Source organism: Miscanthus floridulus, chromosome 1, assembly GCF_019320115.1.
Source record: "Miscanthus floridulus cultivar M001 chromosome 1, ASM1932011v1, whole genome shotgun sequence".
NCBI lineage: Eukaryota > Viridiplantae > Streptophyta > Magnoliopsida > Poales > Poaceae > Miscanthus > Miscanthus floridulus.
Genome location: NC_089580.1, coordinates 52425556 through 52444062, shown reverse-complemented (window position 1 = coordinate 52444062; position 18507 = coordinate 52425556). Strand labels below are relative to the sequence as shown.

Below are 18507 nucleotides of genomic sequence, written 5' to 3'. Positions count from 1 at the left end.
TGGTAAATGATGAGGACACTCCATGGTTACGACGCGATCATAACCAAGGGACATACATAAAGAAGAAGTTCACTGATGTGCCCACTTGATAATATAGTGATTTAATGTAGTGTGTGTTTGAGATATTATGTAATAATTGTGAATTCAGATGTTTATTATGTCGTGTTTCAAATTAAATCAATGTTTGATTTGGTGGGATTTCTCTCTCGAAAAGTTAAATTAGGATATTGAGTGATGAAAAATTAAAATATTAACGTTAAAATGATGTGAAAACAAATTTCTTGTCCAAAACAAATAGTTTTAATAATTTTAATTAAACACTACATTTTTGCATTAACGAAATAATAAATATTAGTTACATTATGTTTTATAATTATAACAAAAAATAAAAAAGGTAGGTTATAGATTTTTCCTATGTGCAATAAAGAAAAAGAAAATCCATATTTTTAACAAAATAATTTTATGCCTTTTATTTAATTTACTATGTATTTAATAAGAAAATCCATATTTCTGTTAAAAAAATTTGCTCAAAACAGACGAGAAACGAAACTGCAGCCCACGTGGGAGTAAAGGTGGGCTGCAGTTTCATGGTCCGCCAAAAAAACCTTTTACTCCCGGTGCGTGTTACCAACCGGGAGTAAAGGTATACCTTTACTCCCGGTTGGTAACACGCACCGGGAGTAAAGGACCTTCACTCCCGGCTAGTGGCTGGCATCGGGAGTAAATCTCCTTGGTATATAAGCGCCAGTGCCTGGCGCAGATCGATCCCCTCCTCTTCTTCCTCGTTGAACAACCGCCCTTTCTCTTCTTCCTCGTGCCACCGCCGATTCGTCTTCGCTTGCACATCAGCCCACCGCCGTGACACCGGAGCCTGCGCCTTGCCTCGTGCGGCGCTCCAAAGCGCGCGCTCGTGCGGCCCTCCACCGCCGACGACCTCGCGCCGATGACCTCGTGCGGCCCTCCACACCGCGCGCCCCCATGCGGCCCTCCACCGCGCCCGCCCGAGGTGAGTTCTCTTGGCTTTCTCTCTCCTAGTGCCTAGGGTTTCGCCATTCAGTGGCCAGTCGCAGTATGGGCATGGTGGGGTCGCATGGCCGGCCGTGGCGAGGATGATGGCGCGGTGCCGTCGCTTGGAACCTGCCACGCTGCTCGGCAGGCTGATGTGCAGCGACAAGTCCGGAGATGCCGCTGACGCAGGGAGGTGGAGGCGGGTGGCCGCGGCGCTGAGCGCGGCGTGGGCGAGCACCGGCGAACTCTTTTGCTTCAACCGCGTCCACGGCGTGGCACGCTCTGTCGCAGCGGCCCAGAGCGGAGGAGAAAGCAGAGGGAGCACGAGGCGAGCGAGGGGCTTGGTCTACTCCGGTGGCCGGTGGTGTGGATGGAGGATGCAGAAGATGGGATTGCAGGGAGGGCCACCGGGGACGAGCAGAGGCGAGCAAAGTCGCAATTTTTTTTTTATTTTTTTGCCTGTTTGCAATGCTATATATTGACGTTTGTACTGTGTTTTGCAAAAAGAAAAAAAACATGTGGACATGCATGCATGATATATAATATACTCCTTTTGATCACAGGCCCGGCCTGACGCGCGGGCCACACCCTCCAGCGCATTGACCGCAGCCCCGGCCCGGGCCGCTCCGCGCCGCCGACGCCCTCCACCACACCGACACCGCCCCGGCCCGTCTCACGTCGTCGTCGTCAGCACGCCGGCCCGCCTCACGTTGTCGTCGTCAGCACACCGGCCACCATGCCGACATGTATATATATGTCATTTGTATTCATATGCATGTATATATACGTCGCAGAGCACCGCTGCCCTCGTTTGCCCATGCGTTTCTATGTATACGGCGGAGCACCGCCGCCCTCGTTCACCCATGTGTACAAACATATATACGGCGGAGTGGAGCACCGCCAGTCTCGTCACACCGCCCTCTCTTGCGGCCTAGTCGATCAACATTCATATTATTGTTATCGTTAATGCTAAACAATCACACTAGGGCGAGTTGCGTCGGTGACTAGGGCGAACCGCGTTGTTGATGTCACCAACGTGGTTCGCCCTAGTCACCGACGCAATTCGCCCTCGACCGTTTATGTATAGCCCTAATTCGCCCTAGTACCGACGCAGTTCGCCCTAGTGTGGCGAATTGCGTCCGTGACTGAGGGGCAAGATTTAATAATGTATATTGTTCGTAGATTTTACGCATATAAGCAAAGATTTGACATACTATATATTGGTTTTGGTTTTTGAAGCTAGATGGCCGACCCGAGAAACATGGATGAGGAGGAGTTGATGATGAATTTGATCAACACGGGCAATCAAGTTGCCGGCGATGATGGTGCTAAAAATAACATGCAAGAGGATGCAGATGACGGGAGTCAGTACTTAGCTCTTGAACAAAATGAGCAGCAACATATTGGCCAAGTCTATATTTTTTATTATTAGCTATTTATATTATCATATGTCTTATGTGTGCTCATGACATTAAAAATAATGTTTGTGTTTTGTAGCCCTCTGGATCGACATCAACAACTACAATGAAGAGTAAAAATGTTCGAGGTCCCAAAAAGCCATTGGAGGGCCGCTTCATCATCTCGGAGTTCAATGTGGATACAGGCAAACTGGGGGGGGGGGCAAATAAAACAAAATTCGTGCACCACTGTGGTTACCTTGTACGGGACCGGCTCCCGATCAGTACCCGCGAATGGAAGAAGAAGACCAATGCTCCACATATCAGTTTTGTCTCCGATCGTGACAAGACGTTAATTTAGAATGATGTCTTGGAACATTTCACGCTCCAAACAGATGGTTATGATGATATAATAGATGGTGATGAATTGAAGGAGCGAGTTAGGGATTGGGCAATGAAGAAGATGGCCACCCAATTTCAGACTTGGAAGAAACACCTATACATGACATATGTCAAGAAGAACATAGCACCAGATTTCACTATCCTAGGCCCGATCTCAAAGCAGAGGCCCTATTGGGATGAGTTTGTACATTACAAGACGTCGGAAGAGGGTGCGAGTCGGGTGATAAAGAACCAACGTAATGCCCAACAGAAGACATACCACCATAACTTGGGATCAGGTGGCTACCCGACTGCCATTAAGAAGTGGAACAAATTGGAAGCAGACCTTCTTGCCAAGGGTATCACACCAGAATCACTCGAGTGGGGAGAGCATGCAAAGAATTGGCTTTTTGCTCATAGGAGAACACTGGACCAGGAGACAGGGAAGTGCGTTTATGGTGCAAGACTGCAAGAAGCAGTAGAAAGATTGTTTTATGCTCAGAGAGCTACTGCTAGTGGTGCATTCAGGCCCAACAGAGAGAAGGATGAACTGACATACGCCATCGGGACTATTGAACACGGTGGCCGAACTAGAGGCAAAGAAAGTGTCTCGTGGGAGCATGGATTCCCTCAGGATAGACCTTCCTACAGAAGCCACCAGAGAAAGAAGAAAGAAGAGGCACAGCGGCTCCAGAGGTTGGAGGAAGCGGTGCGTGAAGCACAAGAGCGGGAAAAAAAACCTTAAAGCAAGAATGCAGGAGGAAATCAGAAGGCAAGTGCAAATAGCAGTGAGTGCAAGTAAGCAGGCATCAGAGCCAGGAATCAACATTAGCCAATCTGTTCAGTTGAAAAGCAGCTACGCTTCCACGAAGATACCAAATCAAGGGGACACAGGACTGCGCTTCCCTATGGCTGACATCACTAAACCTTGTACATCGTGTGAGCTACACATTCCGAAGGGGAATTCCACAATCAAGGTGGCTATCGGTCTTGTTAATCCTATCGACCGAACCAAGACACCAAGGATTCATGGGAATATAATCCAAGAAGGATATGCTACCATCTTGGTAGATAAAGCTGAAAAAGGTTTTAGTGATTTGCCTCTTGACATTCCTAGAGGTAATGGCGAGAAGACTCTCGAAGAAGCAGAGAAGACATTCATTCTATGGCGTAAGCGCTACATCATCATTCCCGGGATGTTGCCTCCACCTCCTCCTGAACTACCTCACCATAGGTGCGGATGAAAACACTACATCATTAATTTATATTGGCTTAAATAATTAACAATCTGCTCATAATAAGATGTCATTCCTTTTTTTATAGCAGATCCTCCCCCAACCTAAGTCCAATTGTTCAATCGCCAGATCATCATAGTGCTTTGTGCGATGACAATGTGTTGGAAGGCGAGGCTGCATCCACACCATCTCCAAGGAGGTCTCCAACGCCACAGCCGCCACCTCCAAGGAGGTCTCGAACGCCTCCCCCGCCCCCACCTACCAAGAAGCCAAGTACTAGCAAGCGGCCAGCCCCGCAAACGAAGAACCAGCCCCCGTCGGCAAAGAAAGCCACCGTGAAACCAAGGGCTATTCCTAAAATAATATCTGAAGAGAAGGAAGAAGTAACTAATGTATATAAAAAAGATATGTCTAGATTCTATGACAAACTTAAAAAGGACCAAGAAGCAATGAGTAACCCGGAGAAACCGTACTTCTTCGTAGCTCCAGATATTCTAAGAAAAAAGGTGGCTTCTTACCAGCAACAACAGCGGGAATCTCGTAAGCCGTCCAAATCAACGTTAACGGACTATGACCGCACTCTCACCAAGTCAATTGAGGTGGCACAGAAAAAGAAGCGGACAGGGAAAGGAGTTGCACAACTCGGACAACAATCGCACCAATTAGTCCTCCGCTAGTTGTTGGTAATGAATATGGTTCGAATTTAGGATTAATGCATCAGGCAAACATACCTCCGGATGTCGATTTGGATCACCTTGGTGAATTTATTGAAGAGACTGGTCTCGACCTTTACTAGATGTTTGGTGATGGAAACATTGAGAGTGCGGCGGAGGTTGATATTTGAAAGAAAAAAATTATACTAGGCCAGAGTCTATACAACCCTCAAGCCTTAGGTGATCTGGGGACGCAAATGCACCTGCTAAACAAGTGGTACATGCAGGCGTCTACCGGTGGAGACTTCTGCGTTGGTGTCAGAATTAGAGACGAACATTGGTTCTGTGGCGATGATGTTATGGATGTTGACTTTACAGAATTTCATCAACTATGCTACCTGACCTCTCTAGACAAAGTTATCATTAGCTGCTATTGCCTGTAAGTAATAATTCTTTCGATCTATTATTAAACTCATCATATGTGTGTATATGCATATAAATTATCCTAACAAGTACTATATATATATATATATATACAGATTTACAATGACAGAGCGCAGAAAGGAAGGCTGCAATGAAATTGGTTTTGTTGATCCCTATATAGTATTTAAAGACCCAGTTACTCCAAAGCCTAATTGGAAGTCTGAGTCAGAGAGTAACCTCATGAACTTCTTAGTGAACCAACGCCACAAGAAGGATATACTCTTTTCCTACAACTTCAAGTGAGTGTTAATAATGTCGTTCATCCTTAATGGCTCATATGTTGATTCTAGTTAATTAATGAGTGTTATGCGTTATATCCTATAAACACATGCAGCAATCACTAGATATTGATGGACATCGATCTAGTGAAAAGTCACTTGATAATTTATGACTCGATGAGAAAACCACAACAAGACTACCAAGATATGATAGATATTATCCAGAGGTAATTTCGGTATCTCTAGCAACTATATATACATACAAACATGATGATTAACTATATCTGATGACGTGGTAAATTTTTTATTGGGCAGTGTTTGGAAAACCTTTATTGAGAAGCAACACATGGGAAAATGCAAAGCGCCACTGAATGTAATCCCTTTGAAAGTAAGTCCCCTAAATCGCATCATCTTTATTAATTAAACATATAGCTTTCACCGGATCACCAGATTGGATGACACATCTTTTTCTCGTAAAGTGGTGTCTGAGGCAGTAACAGGGGAACAACTACTGTGGTTACTATGTTTACAAGTTTATCAAGAAGGTCTCCCAAAGAACTCCTATAGAGAGACTCAAAGTATGTTAAAAATATACTATATATTCATTTAATTATTATTATTGATTGTGTTACTATGTCTTTATATATTAATTTATTTTCCTTTAATTCAAACCTGTAGGCTCGATGGTTGGAGGAAAAGGTCATACGACAAGACCAAATCAAAGCAATTCAAGAGTCTATTGCCGAATTTTTTAATGACTAGGTCATCGATTCCAAGGGCGATTTCTACTTCGACCCAACACTGCCAAGGAAGCCAAGCTAGAGGATGAGAGGGAACTTGTTATATCACAACAACTGTAATGCAATCTTTTATAATATATGCACATAAAATAATATAATATAAAATACACATATGCATGCATGCATGTAAATATATATATGATGCATGCATGCATATACATATATATATGTTTCTATGCTTGAATTATGTGATTTAATACATTCATTGTGCTTGAACCGAAACATACTATACGCGCGTATAAATGTATTATTAGCAGCATACAATACGACTTCGAAAACCTATTTTGAAAAGAAAACAAAAAAATGAAAAGAAAAGAAAAAAGAAAAAAAACCTTTAGTCCCGGCTCGTATTACCAACCGGGACTAAAGGGTGCCGGCCTCATGCCATGTCAGGAGGTACCTTTAGTCCCGGTTGGTGTTACCCACCAGGACTAAAGGTCCCCCTTTAGTCCCGGTTCCTGACCCGGGACTAAAGGACCCCCCATTTAGTCTCGGATGCTTGCTCCCGGGTGGGGAACCGGGACTAGAGGGGGTTCCCCACCGGGAGTAAAGGCCGTCTCTGTACCAGTGTTATATGTATGTTCAAGCAGCCTGCAAACCATACACACATATATATTCCCATGTAATATTCGAATCTACTATGTGTCCACATTCTCATCATGCGCAATATCTTGATGTCCTTATTCAAATTTTGATAGTGGTGTATGTAGTATGCTTAATTACGTAAATTGTGTAATAACTTGTTTTAACTTTGTCTTAAACTCAAACATATTTTATAATCATTCTTTCAGTGGTAGATGATATGACCGTTGATAGCATGTAGTGACTTCGTTAATATTAAGATCTACCAGATCAGTTTTTCAGAGTTATTAATTCATAGAAGTAGGGTCTACGTGTGTGCATTCATAAAAAAGGTGAGCGTGCGTTCATATATTACAGTCTCTGTCTTTAATAACTATCAAATATATATCATAGTGTATCTAATGAACCTAGTTTAATGATCTAGATGTTTGTATATACATTTTTTATAGACTTGATCAAAACAAGAGACATTTGATTTAGAAAAAATTAAAACAACTTACAATTTGGAATGGAATGATAGATGTTTATACAGGCGACACCAACTGCAAATTGATTTTGACCATCTCTATTAATGGGTTATGTAGTAGTGTATAATTCATTTTTTTTCATTATATTAATTGGATGCCATCATTGAAGCCTTCCACTTAGTTCTCACGTGACGTGCTTTAATAAAAGAGGACTCCGAAAAATTATTTAGCACCCTAAATATATAATCTTAAATGAGAAAGTTGTCAATCAACTATAAAATTATATATCTCGTTGATCACTACAACTTGGATGTAGAGAATTTCTTCATCGTAAGAGATTATTTGAAACATTCGTAATTTTGTATAAATATTTTTGCCACTAAACGGGTTGTTAACCATAAACTTTTATTAGATCTCACCGAGCTCTATAGTTTTGATATAAAGTTTTTCTTATCTGATTCCATATTAAAAAGTTATCCATTAGGTCACTTAATACGTCATCTTTTAAAGATGAATTTCTAGATGTAGCCGTTTAAGATGGCCACCTCTAGAAATAATCCAATTTCTCAAGGCTCTTGAGCTGGCTGCAACTGGAATGGGCCATAGTTATGGGCCCCCCTGCCGTGTAGCACTGTGGACCGTTCTATGAAAAAAATATGTGTACGCAAACTATAGTAATGCAACAAAGTTCCGTTTATTCAAAAAAATGCAACAAAGTTCCGAATTGATGATCCCATGCATGTACAGCAATATAATTATAGCTACATAACAGTGTGGAAAGAAAAACCGAGTCTTGCACAAAAGATAAACATAATGTAATTAATGTTGGAATACAAAATAATCACATGCTTCTTCCCAGAAGGATCTTCAACAATTTTAAGCTTCATCTCCATAGACACTGACCATCAAGTTGCAAGGCCAACTTAAGGCAGGAGTTACGGGCTCTGATTTCTAAACAAAATTGATATATCAGCGACCTAGCCTTCACAGAAAAAATTAGAATATTAAGGCCAACCAAGCTGGCTAATTTGTATAGTTTCATGTTTTGACTTCATTTCTATGATCATCTGGCATGGCACTTTCCTCCGATCCATCCCTTCTAAATTTCGTGGCTGATTGGGGAGTTTGACTTGAGATCTAGACAGATGAGCTGGCGTCCATATGTGATGATGTGAGTCCATATATATCTGGATCTTTCTTCCTTCCATTGTCAAAGTGCAATACGTACGTGCTAATTTACAAATACTCTATCTTTTTGTTGAATTGTTAAAAGTGTATCAACTGCTGCATTCACATGTCCTGTTCTTGCTCATGCATTTGACTTTGGCACTTGCATGTACGGACAGATACATGCATTTATTTTGTATTGTGGATTTCTACGATCTTATCTCAAGGATAGATAACAACAACGTATGATCGCACGCTGATAAGACAAATGCGCTATATTACGCTGAAACATTGATCAGCAGGCACCGCAAGATAAAAAAAAAATGGAAACAAGCTACTCCTAAGTAATGTAGACAACTGTATGCCATTTGGATATTGAACTCTAGGGTTGACGAATATTTGGTTTAATATTTTGCACAAGCAAACATTTTGTAGGAAATTGAGGACAAGAAGGAGATTCTTAATACTTGACAGGAAACTAAATTGTTATTCCATATAGCTACTCTTTAAAGTTATTTAAAACAATAAAAACTTATCAATTCACTAACATAACATAACAGAGGAAATACATGTGTTCTCCTGCAGCCACATATATATCTTAACTGATCAACTAGCAATAACTCAAGCACCCCACATATTTCCAAATCGTTTAAATTTAATAATAAGCGGATGATATACTAATATCCATATCGTTATCACACTACCGAAGACCGACGCTTTGCCGAGTGCCTAATGCACTCGGCAAAGGCTACTTTGCCCTCGGCAAAGCCTTTGCCGAGTGCAGCACTCGGCAAAGAGCCTCTGGTAAAAATCCGTCGGCAAAGAATTCTTTGCTGAGTGCCTTTTATCGGGAGTGCCCGACACTCGGCAAAGTTGGAACCGAAAAAAAATCCGAAAAAATGGGAAAAAATGTTTTTTAATCGGTGGAGGCCCCCACCGGCCAGCGCCCGCCCATCTCCGGCATTTTTTGAGTAAATTTCGCAGCAACGCGGCCGACGGGATTCGAACCCGTGACATTCCCCTACATGCGAACCTCCTCTACCACTACACCACACTGTCACTTGTGTCTGGATTCCGTTTTAGTTTCTAACATATTATACTAAACCGAGTGTAAATTGCTTGTTTGAGGCCCTAAACGAATTCAAATAAAAAAGTTATAAACTACAAAGTTTCATAACTTTTCGAGATCTACACTTTTAGTTTAGGAAGTTTTTCCATCCGAGGTCGTTTACAAAATTTGAATTTCAAAATTTTGAAATTCAAACGCAGTTTTGCATGACAAGATGATTTCAAATCAAAAAGTTGCCAACTACAATGTTTCATAACTTTTTGAGATCTACAGAGTTTATTTTGGTTGTTTTTCCATCCGAGGTTGTTTGAAAAGTTCGAATTTTAAATTTTTAAAATTCAAACATAGTTTTGCATGACAAGATGATTTCAAATCAAAAAGTTGCCAACTACAATATTTCATAACTTTTCGAGATCTACAGAGTTTATTTTGGTTGTTTTTCCATCCGAGGTCGTTTGAAAAGTTTGAATTTTAAAATTTTAAAATTCAAACAAAGTTTTGCATGACAAGATGATTTCAAATTAAAAAGTTGCCAATTACAAAGTTTCATAACTTTTTGAGATATACAAAGTTTATTTTGGTTGTTTAGTCATCTGTTCATCCGACATGGTTGTTCTAACATTATTCACAAATCTTATATATCTCTCTTATAGTTTCATAAACTACAAGAGAGATATGTTAGATTTGTAAACAAATTTACTTTCACTTTATCATATGAAGAAAAGACCAAAACAAACATTGTACATCTTGATGAGTTATACAACTTTGTAGTTGAAAACTTTTTCATTTGAATTAATTTACTGCTTCAAAACATGCTTTGAAATTTTCTTTGCCGAGTGTAAAAAAAACACTCGGCAAAGAGCTTCTTCGCCGAGTGTCAAAAAAAAAAACACTCGGCAAAGAAGCTTCTTTGCCGAGTATTAAAAAAAACATTCGGCAAAGAAGCTCTTCGCTGAGTGTCAAAAAAAAACACTCGGCAAAGAGCTTTGCTGAGTGTCAAAAAAAACACTCGGTAAAGACGTTTTTGCCGAGTGCCCGAAAAACAACACTCGGCAAACCATTTGACACTCGGCAAAGAGCCAGTCTCCGGTAGTGTCAGAGTAGGATTATTAGAGCACAATAAGGAGGTGCCATTATTATTTTTAAGTGAACCAGGAAGGAACGTGTGTGGCAGGCGGCGGTATGACCTAGCCAACGATCATTTCTATACTGCAACCACGTCCGTACTGACCGTACTACAACATGTCCCAACTCCCAAGAGAGATTGTTTGGTCAGATGTCCAGGTGCATCGTACGACTTATATCTGGAGCTGTCCTTGTTTAATTTGCAATGTCTTTGTCTTTCCTTTAGTACATTTCTTGCCGAATCTGTGACTTTGTTCCGTTCTGGTGTGCGTGGTTGGGTAGTTAAATTAATTCGCATGTATGCTTCATCATGATATACGTAGTAGATTTGGTCATCAATGACGGTGTTGATTTTGCTGTCATGCATCTATCCTTCAGTTTATATTTTCCTGGGAGCAGGTGACTAGGTGAGTATCATGCTTTGGAGTTATGCCGCTATGCAGGTTACGTATGTAAACACGGGAAAGTTCGATCTTCCCATAAGTTTTGCCAGGGGTGGTGATAGTGATACTTCACCCGTCGTTTAGCTTCTGAATTATTCTATATCTACTTCCAGAGTGTTCATGGCAGCGGATCAAAACAAACCACACGTACTTGAACTCAGCGCCTTCCAACATGTTGGTAGGGGATAATTTTGTACTTCCTCCATTATAAATTGTGATTCGTTATGCCTTTTCTATATACATAGCTTTTACTATGTATCTCGATCTAGACATAATGTATATCTAGATGTGGAATAGCAAAAACTATATATCTAAAAAAGTCAGAACAATTTGGAACAGAGAGAGTACAAAACTACAGTACCACCGATGAACTCTATTTCTTGCATGAAAGCTGCACATCCACTACTTATTTTTGCAGGGAAAGAAGTGTCTTCCGTTCACCCCCAACGTATGTACAAAAGTAAATCAACTGTGATCAAACCTAGCGAAACGCATGTGATGCCTTTGGAGTTTGGACACTGCAGAAGCAAAGTGCGTAATAGCAGATCTATACGTAGCTGTTGTTGACACCTAATGAAGGTACGTCAGCGGTGACTTTTGGGTCCTACTCATCTAAAGTCAGAAGAGGGGTAGTGATACTATTGCTAATTGGAGCCTTCACAATATGTTAATTTTCATTAGAGGTACTATAAAAGAAGGATAAATTCCAGCTAGAAATTAAATTCTCACAAAAGTTAGAACAATTTAGTCATCAATTTAATTAGTATACTCTAATTATCTTTGGCAATAATATATATATTTGGATCTATTCTGTTTCTGAGAAGCTATGAACCTATGAGAACGATCTAAAGTACCCCTCTATATTTGTTTTTAAACTAGCAAACTGCAAACATACTTGTGTAGTGCGACGGAAGGTACAACTTGTACATGGTCACCTGCAACAACTTGTGACTTGAGATTTATGCAACGATAGCATTAACTGTTCCAATATGTCTAAGGATCAGACTCCATATCGTGGGTAGACGACGTGCACTTTCTAACTCATATGAGCATACGTCATTAGTCCAGGTCATGGATAGAAAAGAGAGGTGCACGAGGGCATGAGAAGTAAAATTTGATGGATAAAAGGGTCTACTTTGACTTTAGTATTAGAGAAATATTACCAACCACTACATTATAAAAAACTAATAAAGTAACAGACCATATATTTGTATACAAATTACCTACCCCTACTATTCTAAAATATAACCTATATAAACCCCTAATCTTAATCAAAAGTACCCACTTATGTCATTATGAAAAACTATACCATTAGGAAAATAAACCTAAAGTAATCTAAAATTTATACCTAAATTACACACTTCTATTAGAAAAAGTAACATAAATTAACCCTAAATTTGGATCCAAATGAAATGACCTCCATATGCCATTATAAATAAGAAAATATCGTAACAAAGTACTCCAATATAATATATGCTTATAAGCTATCCACTTATATCATTGTTAATATATGTAAAACTAACTCATGGTATACATGCACGATGCATGAAGAGGTGATAGTATGTTGATTCCTATGTCAAACACTTAGCTGAAGGTATGGTGATTCAACTAAACATAAGTCAAACACACATGGAGGCTTGATGTAATAAGAAAAAAAATATTAGACTAGAAATGGGAAAATATATAAAATAGTTAGCAACTAACCAAAATCAATAACAACTGGATAGAGATAAGAAAGTATTTCTATAACTGCTGTTTATAATTAATATGAACAAACAAGAGAGAGAGAGAGTTTCAACAAAGCACATGGAGTTGCGATGCAAAGAAGATATCTATGAACAGGGATGGAAAATTATAGTGTAATTATCAATTACAATCCATCACCTACCAATAGAGATAAGAAAGTAAATACCTACTTGAGTGTTATGTAGAATATGAGTAAATAGGAGAGAGGAGGACAAGAAGTTCTGATTAGTTGTGGCATCAAATTAAACCGTCTGGATTAATTGTAATTTTGTCGGGTCCTAATAAATCGTCAGGAATTGTTTAAGCTGACATGAACTTTCCTTTATCTGGTAGTGCAATGTCTCGTAAAACTACTAGTGCGTGCTTGCATCACTGGACATACTATCTTACTTTTACTAATTGGGGCTTCTCCTCAAAAGATGTCCTATAAAAAAATAATAACTCTTAGAAATTCTAACAAAAATTTAGAAATGTCTAGCCATGAATCTAGTAAACTCGAGACACCATACACAATAATAGACATCGTCTCATGTATTATTTTTTTTCAAAAAAGTTATCCAGCTCTGCCATTATAGAAACCAACCCCAAACTACGTCTAAATTACTCACCTAAAGCATTGTAGTGTGAAACAATATAAAGTATTAAACCTTTAAATTTACATGTAAAATTCCAGATCCATGATGTCGTAAGACATGGGCTATATATAGTAAATAACTTGAGCTAAGGTGTCAACTACATGTATATTGAATACACATGGATAATAAACTTATCACAATTGGATCGAGATGTCATAATGCATATTATGTTAGAAAATAAATGTAGAGTGCATAGCAATAACTTTTCTCTTGGTTATAGTTAAACGTGAACATGTAAAGCTTAAGCCTCCGGAGGTCATAGCCCATGCAGGAGCACATGTTGATAGACTTTTTGTACGGAATTGAGGTACGGGTGAATGAATAATAAAAAAGCAAAGAAAGCAAGCAACAAGAAGGAACAAAGCAATTGAGAGCCAGAAACAATACGTAAGACCCCTCGAAATAAACCTACTAACAACAAGTCAATGGGTGAAAATGTCAGCTTAATTACCATGCGTACGTAACCCATGATGAATAATAAATATATATAGTTAGTTATTAATACTTAACACTGGATATATAAGCAGACACGAAATAAATGAGCTTTAATTTTGTCGGCCGCCCATCGTGATGTCCCAGTCATTCCGTCGTAAGTATCAACTTGCGGCGCCATAGCCCATAGATAAGATTGGGCGATAATAATATGCGTCGTTTAAAATCCGGGCTTTGATTTGGCGTCGCGTGGGAGGCCGGGGATCGCAGCGCATGCGTGCATTCATGCCGAGTCAAATTTCGCAACTCGTTGCGCGCCATGCATGCGAAGTAAACGATGATGGCAGCAGCACAAGCAAAGTCAGTAGCAAAACCAACGGTAGACCTAAAAACGGCAGAGTTAATTATTAGGGAATCACATGGAGGAACGGACTTAGCAGCCACCACCACGTACACTCTGCTCTGCCTATAAAAGGCAGCACCGATCTCGGATGGTGGTAAGCTACCATGAACACACTGGACTTGTGCATGTAGCTATGACTAGATTGTAGTAGAGAGATCGAAGAATAAACAACAAGCAGATAGCGGAGTGGTACAGATCGAGCAACCTACTAGTAGCGCTATAGTAAGGAAGAAGAGTCCAATTAACCTCGATGGTTCTCACTGCCGAGAGGAGTAGAGATGGCGACCGGCCGCCGGAGGTCGTCGTCGTCGACATCAAGAGCGGCAGCCTGGATGGAGCGTCGTCGTCGTCCATGGTGGATCGGCAGGACTCGCTGTTTCGGGAGGCGGTGACGGGTCATCACCACCGTGCTGCTGGCGGCGCAGGACACGCTGATCATGTACGTACTCTGCTTGACGTCCAAGTAACTCTCGAATATGCGTGCAATGCAAATGCAACGGTGGTAGAGTTAGACACGTCGTGTTCAGTCAGTCCATGTTTTGCCCATCTGACTGACTATTGACCATGGATCGGCCGTACGTATATGCATACGCGTGCATGCAGGATAGCTGGGGGACGACGCTGCGGCTGGCGTTCCAGTGCGTGGGGATCCTGTACGGCGACGTCGGCACATCGCCGCTATATGTCTACTCCACCACCTTCGGCCACGGCGGCGGCGTTGGCCACCCTGACGACGTCCTGGGGGTGCTCTCCCTCATCATCTACAGCTTTATGCTCTTCACCGTCATCAAGATCGTCGTGGTTGCGCTCCACGCCAACGATGACGGGGATGGTTAGTGCCTGCATGCCATGCCATACAATTTAATTTGATAAAAAAATATTATATATGATAGTAAGTAATGTAATTAACTAACGATTGATATCAGGAGGAACGTTTGCACTCTACTCTTTGATTTCGAGATATGCCAACGTGAGTCTGCTCCCTAACCATCAGGCTGAAGATGAGCTGGTCTCCAGCTACAACAGTCATGAAAAGCCGTCGTCGGCCACACTGAGGAGAGCTCAATGGCTGAAGCATTTGCTTGAGACAAGCAAGTCGGCCAAGATTTCCCTGTTCCTCCTTACCATCCTTGCAATTGCGATGGTCATCAGCGACGCTGTTCTAACTCCTCCTATTTCGGGTACTGTATAAAGAAACTCATCTATATTCTACAGATAATATCACCTCAACATCTGTATAGGTTTTAACAATGTCATCTGATTCTTGCTGCTTGTCCTCACAAAATACTCAGTGCTCTCAGCTGTAAGTGGCCTGAAGGAAAAGGTGCCTGATTTGACCACAGGTAATTAATTAACAACAAAAATATGCATCAGGACCTGTAGAGAATATATTTTTTTCAAAGACAGGTGTAGAAATCATGCTATCTTTCCTGATATATATGATCCCTGAAAATCTTAACTTAATCTTAGTTAGAACTTAGAAGACATTAACTTTAGCAAATAGTTAGAGATGGATTGACGCGGTCAATAAGCTACAACATCAGCTAATGCAAAGCTTGTTTTAATTTTTGCACAGATCAAATAGTATGGATCACCGTGACAATTTTGGTAGTTCTGTTTGCTATCCAACGATTTGGAACTGACAAAGTTGGCTACTCGTTCGCACCAATCATCCTGCTGTGGTTGCTTCTGATTGGAGGAGTTGGGCTCTATAACCTGATCAAATATGATGTTGGTGTATTGAGGTCGTTCAACCCAAAATACATCATTGACTATTTCAAGAGAAACAAGAAAGAAGGATGGATCTCACTTGGTGACATCCTCCTTGTTTTTACAGGTTATATTTTGCAAATCTAGTTAGCCATACTTAGGGCCTGTTCGTTTGAGTTTAGAACAAAGAGGGTTGGAGGGGATTGAGTGGGATTAAATCCCCTACAAGTCAAAGTCCCTCTACATCCCGGCCCTTCGATCCCCTTCAATCCTTTGATTTTGGGATCAAACGAACAAAGCCTAGGGAAGAACTTATCTTTGATGTAACTAAGAAAATATATGATTTACATATACTAACATATATTGTACCATGCATGCATGTACTCTCCACAGGAACAGAAGCTCTTTTTGCTAATCTGGGATACTTCAGCATTAGATCCATTCAGGTATGTGCAAACATGATTTGATGCAGATATATAGTGACATGATAATACTAGGTTCATATTGGTTAATGAAGTGATATAAAAAAACATATATCTAAACTTTGATTCAAAAATAAGAATGTTCTAAAAGAAGTATATATAGGCGCATTGTCGTCATACTAAACAACTTTTCTTTCGGAACTTTTCAGTTAACCTTTAGCCTTGGATTACTGCCATCTGTATTGCTTACTTACATCGGACAAGCAGCATACCTAAGGAAGCACCCCGAACATTTTGCTGACACTTTCTTTAGATCAACCCCAAGTAAGCATATACTCCTATAATATATTTATTTAGTACATACATCTCTCTATATAAATAATTGTTCTGAAACTTGATGTGCTTCTCGTTCTTGAAAATTCAGGCGCTCTGTTCTGGCCGACATTTATCTTGGCAATTGCGGCATCAATCATAGGAAGCCAAGCAATGATCTCATGTGCATTTGCAACTGTTTCACATTTACAAACACTCAGTTGCTTCCCGAGGGTTAGGATACTGCACACATCAAAGAGGTTTCATGGACAGCTGTATGTTCCTGAAGTTAACTTACTGCTTTGTATAGCTGCTTGCGTGGTGACTGTCAGTTTCAAGACTACCGCCATTATCGGAAAAGCCCATGGTATGAACTGTGTGTGTTTAACGTCACATATCGCACTGTCCTCTATAACAAAAAAGGCTAAATTTTACAAACCTCTCTAACTATCATGTTTCTTCATAACTGACGACAGAAATCTGTGTCATCCTTGTGATGCTCATCACGACACTGCTGATGACAATCGTGATGCTCTTGGTGTGGAAAATCAATATCTTGTGGATTGCGCTCTTCTTCATCGTCTTCGTTCCAACCGAGTCCATCTACCTATCATCCGTGCTATACAAGTTCACTCATGGACCATACGTGCCCGTGGTCATGTCGGCAGTCTTGATGGTGGTGATGATCGTTTGGCATTACGTGCACGTCAAACGGTACAAATACGAGCTGAAGCACACCTTATCCCCTGCTAAGGCTGAGAAACTGCTTGAGAAGCATGATCTGATGAGGATCCCTGGAGTTGGGCTCTTCTACACTGAGCTAGTGCAAGGCATCCCACCCATATTCCCTCACCTCATCGAGAAGGTCCCAGCCATTCACTCGGTCCTGATCTTCGTCTCCATCAAGCATTTGCATGTTCCCCATGTCGACGCTGCCGAGCGCTTCCTCTTCCGACAAGTAGATCCCAAGCAGTACAAAGTATTTCGATGCGTGGCGCGGTATGGGTACCGGGACTCCATTGGTGAGGAGGCTGAAGACTTTGTCGTTGCTCTGGTTGAGAGTCTCCAGTACTACATACGAGATGTCAACCTCTACTCAGTGGATGGGATGCAGAATGTTAGCTATCCAATTTCTCGCGATCAGAGCTTGTCTCGGGACAAGCCGTCTGGAAGGCATGCCATCTATGCTGAGGAGATGATTACGCCGATCCAATCCTTCTCCGAGCTCACAACACTGTCAAATGGTTTGAGCAATCGTCTACCGCAGTTTCAGGTGGCAAATCTACTAAATAATTGAGCTAAGTAACTGTGTTCTATTATTTATTGTAGTATAGTAAAATTGATGGTGGTTGTTAATGAGCAGGCATCAAAGATGAATATCGAGGAGTTAGCCAAGATTGAGGAGGAACAGAAGGTGATTCAAAGAGAAGCAGAGAAAGGTGTGGTGTACATTCTTGGAGAGGCTGAGGTGGTGGCATTGCCTCAGTCCTCGCTCCTTAAGAAGATTGTGGTCAACTACATATACTCCTTCCTGAGGAAGAACTTCATGCAAGGAGAGAAGATGTTATCGATTCCACATGGCAAGCTACTGAAAGTTGGAATCTCATATGAAATCTAGAGATTGCGTAATGACTTTTCAGATAGATCGATGGTTTCTTATACATATCGATCGGTGACCCGGCCACTAGTAAGTACTTGTCTAAGTGCCGGGGAAAGAAGCAAGCACATGCACAACAGCAGGGATCTGGGTATACTTCTGCATGGATGATGTGTAAGGTAGTTATACAATCATGTAACCTGTAGAATAGTTAACAACAGG

At 40.9% G+C, this 18507-nt stretch overlaps 1 protein-coding gene across 1 annotated transcript; it reads left to right on the top strand.

Annotated features, from left to right (window-relative positions):
* Positions 1-14494: 14494 nt before the first annotated feature.
* LOC136456734 (potassium transporter 21-like) lies at positions 14495-18306 on the top strand. The gene is made up of 10 exons (XM_066456686.1): positions 14495-14653; positions 14848-15076; positions 15171-15425; positions 15537-15587; positions 15821-16081; positions 16348-16400; positions 16586-16700; positions 16801-17055; positions 17165-17961; positions 18052-18306. Exons 1-10 carry the CDS (start codon positions 14495-14497, stop codon positions 18304-18306), a joined length of 2430 nt encoding a protein of 809 aa, XP_066312783.1.
* The last annotated feature ends 201 nt before the right edge of the window (positions 18307-18507 follow it).

Coding starts and splice junctions, on each gene's coding strand:
- LOC136456734 (XM_066456686.1), top strand. CDS start 14,495: ATGGTTCTCACTGCCGAGAGGAGTAGAGATGGCGACCGGCCGCCGGAG. Junction 16,401..16,585: donor TCAGCATTAGATCCATTCAG/GTATGTGCAAAC, acceptor GGAACTTTTCAG/TTAACCTTTAGCCTTGGATT. Junction 17,962..18,051: donor ATCGTCTACCGCAGTTTCAG/GTGGCAAATCTA, acceptor GTTAATGAGCAG/GCATCAAAGATGAATATCGA.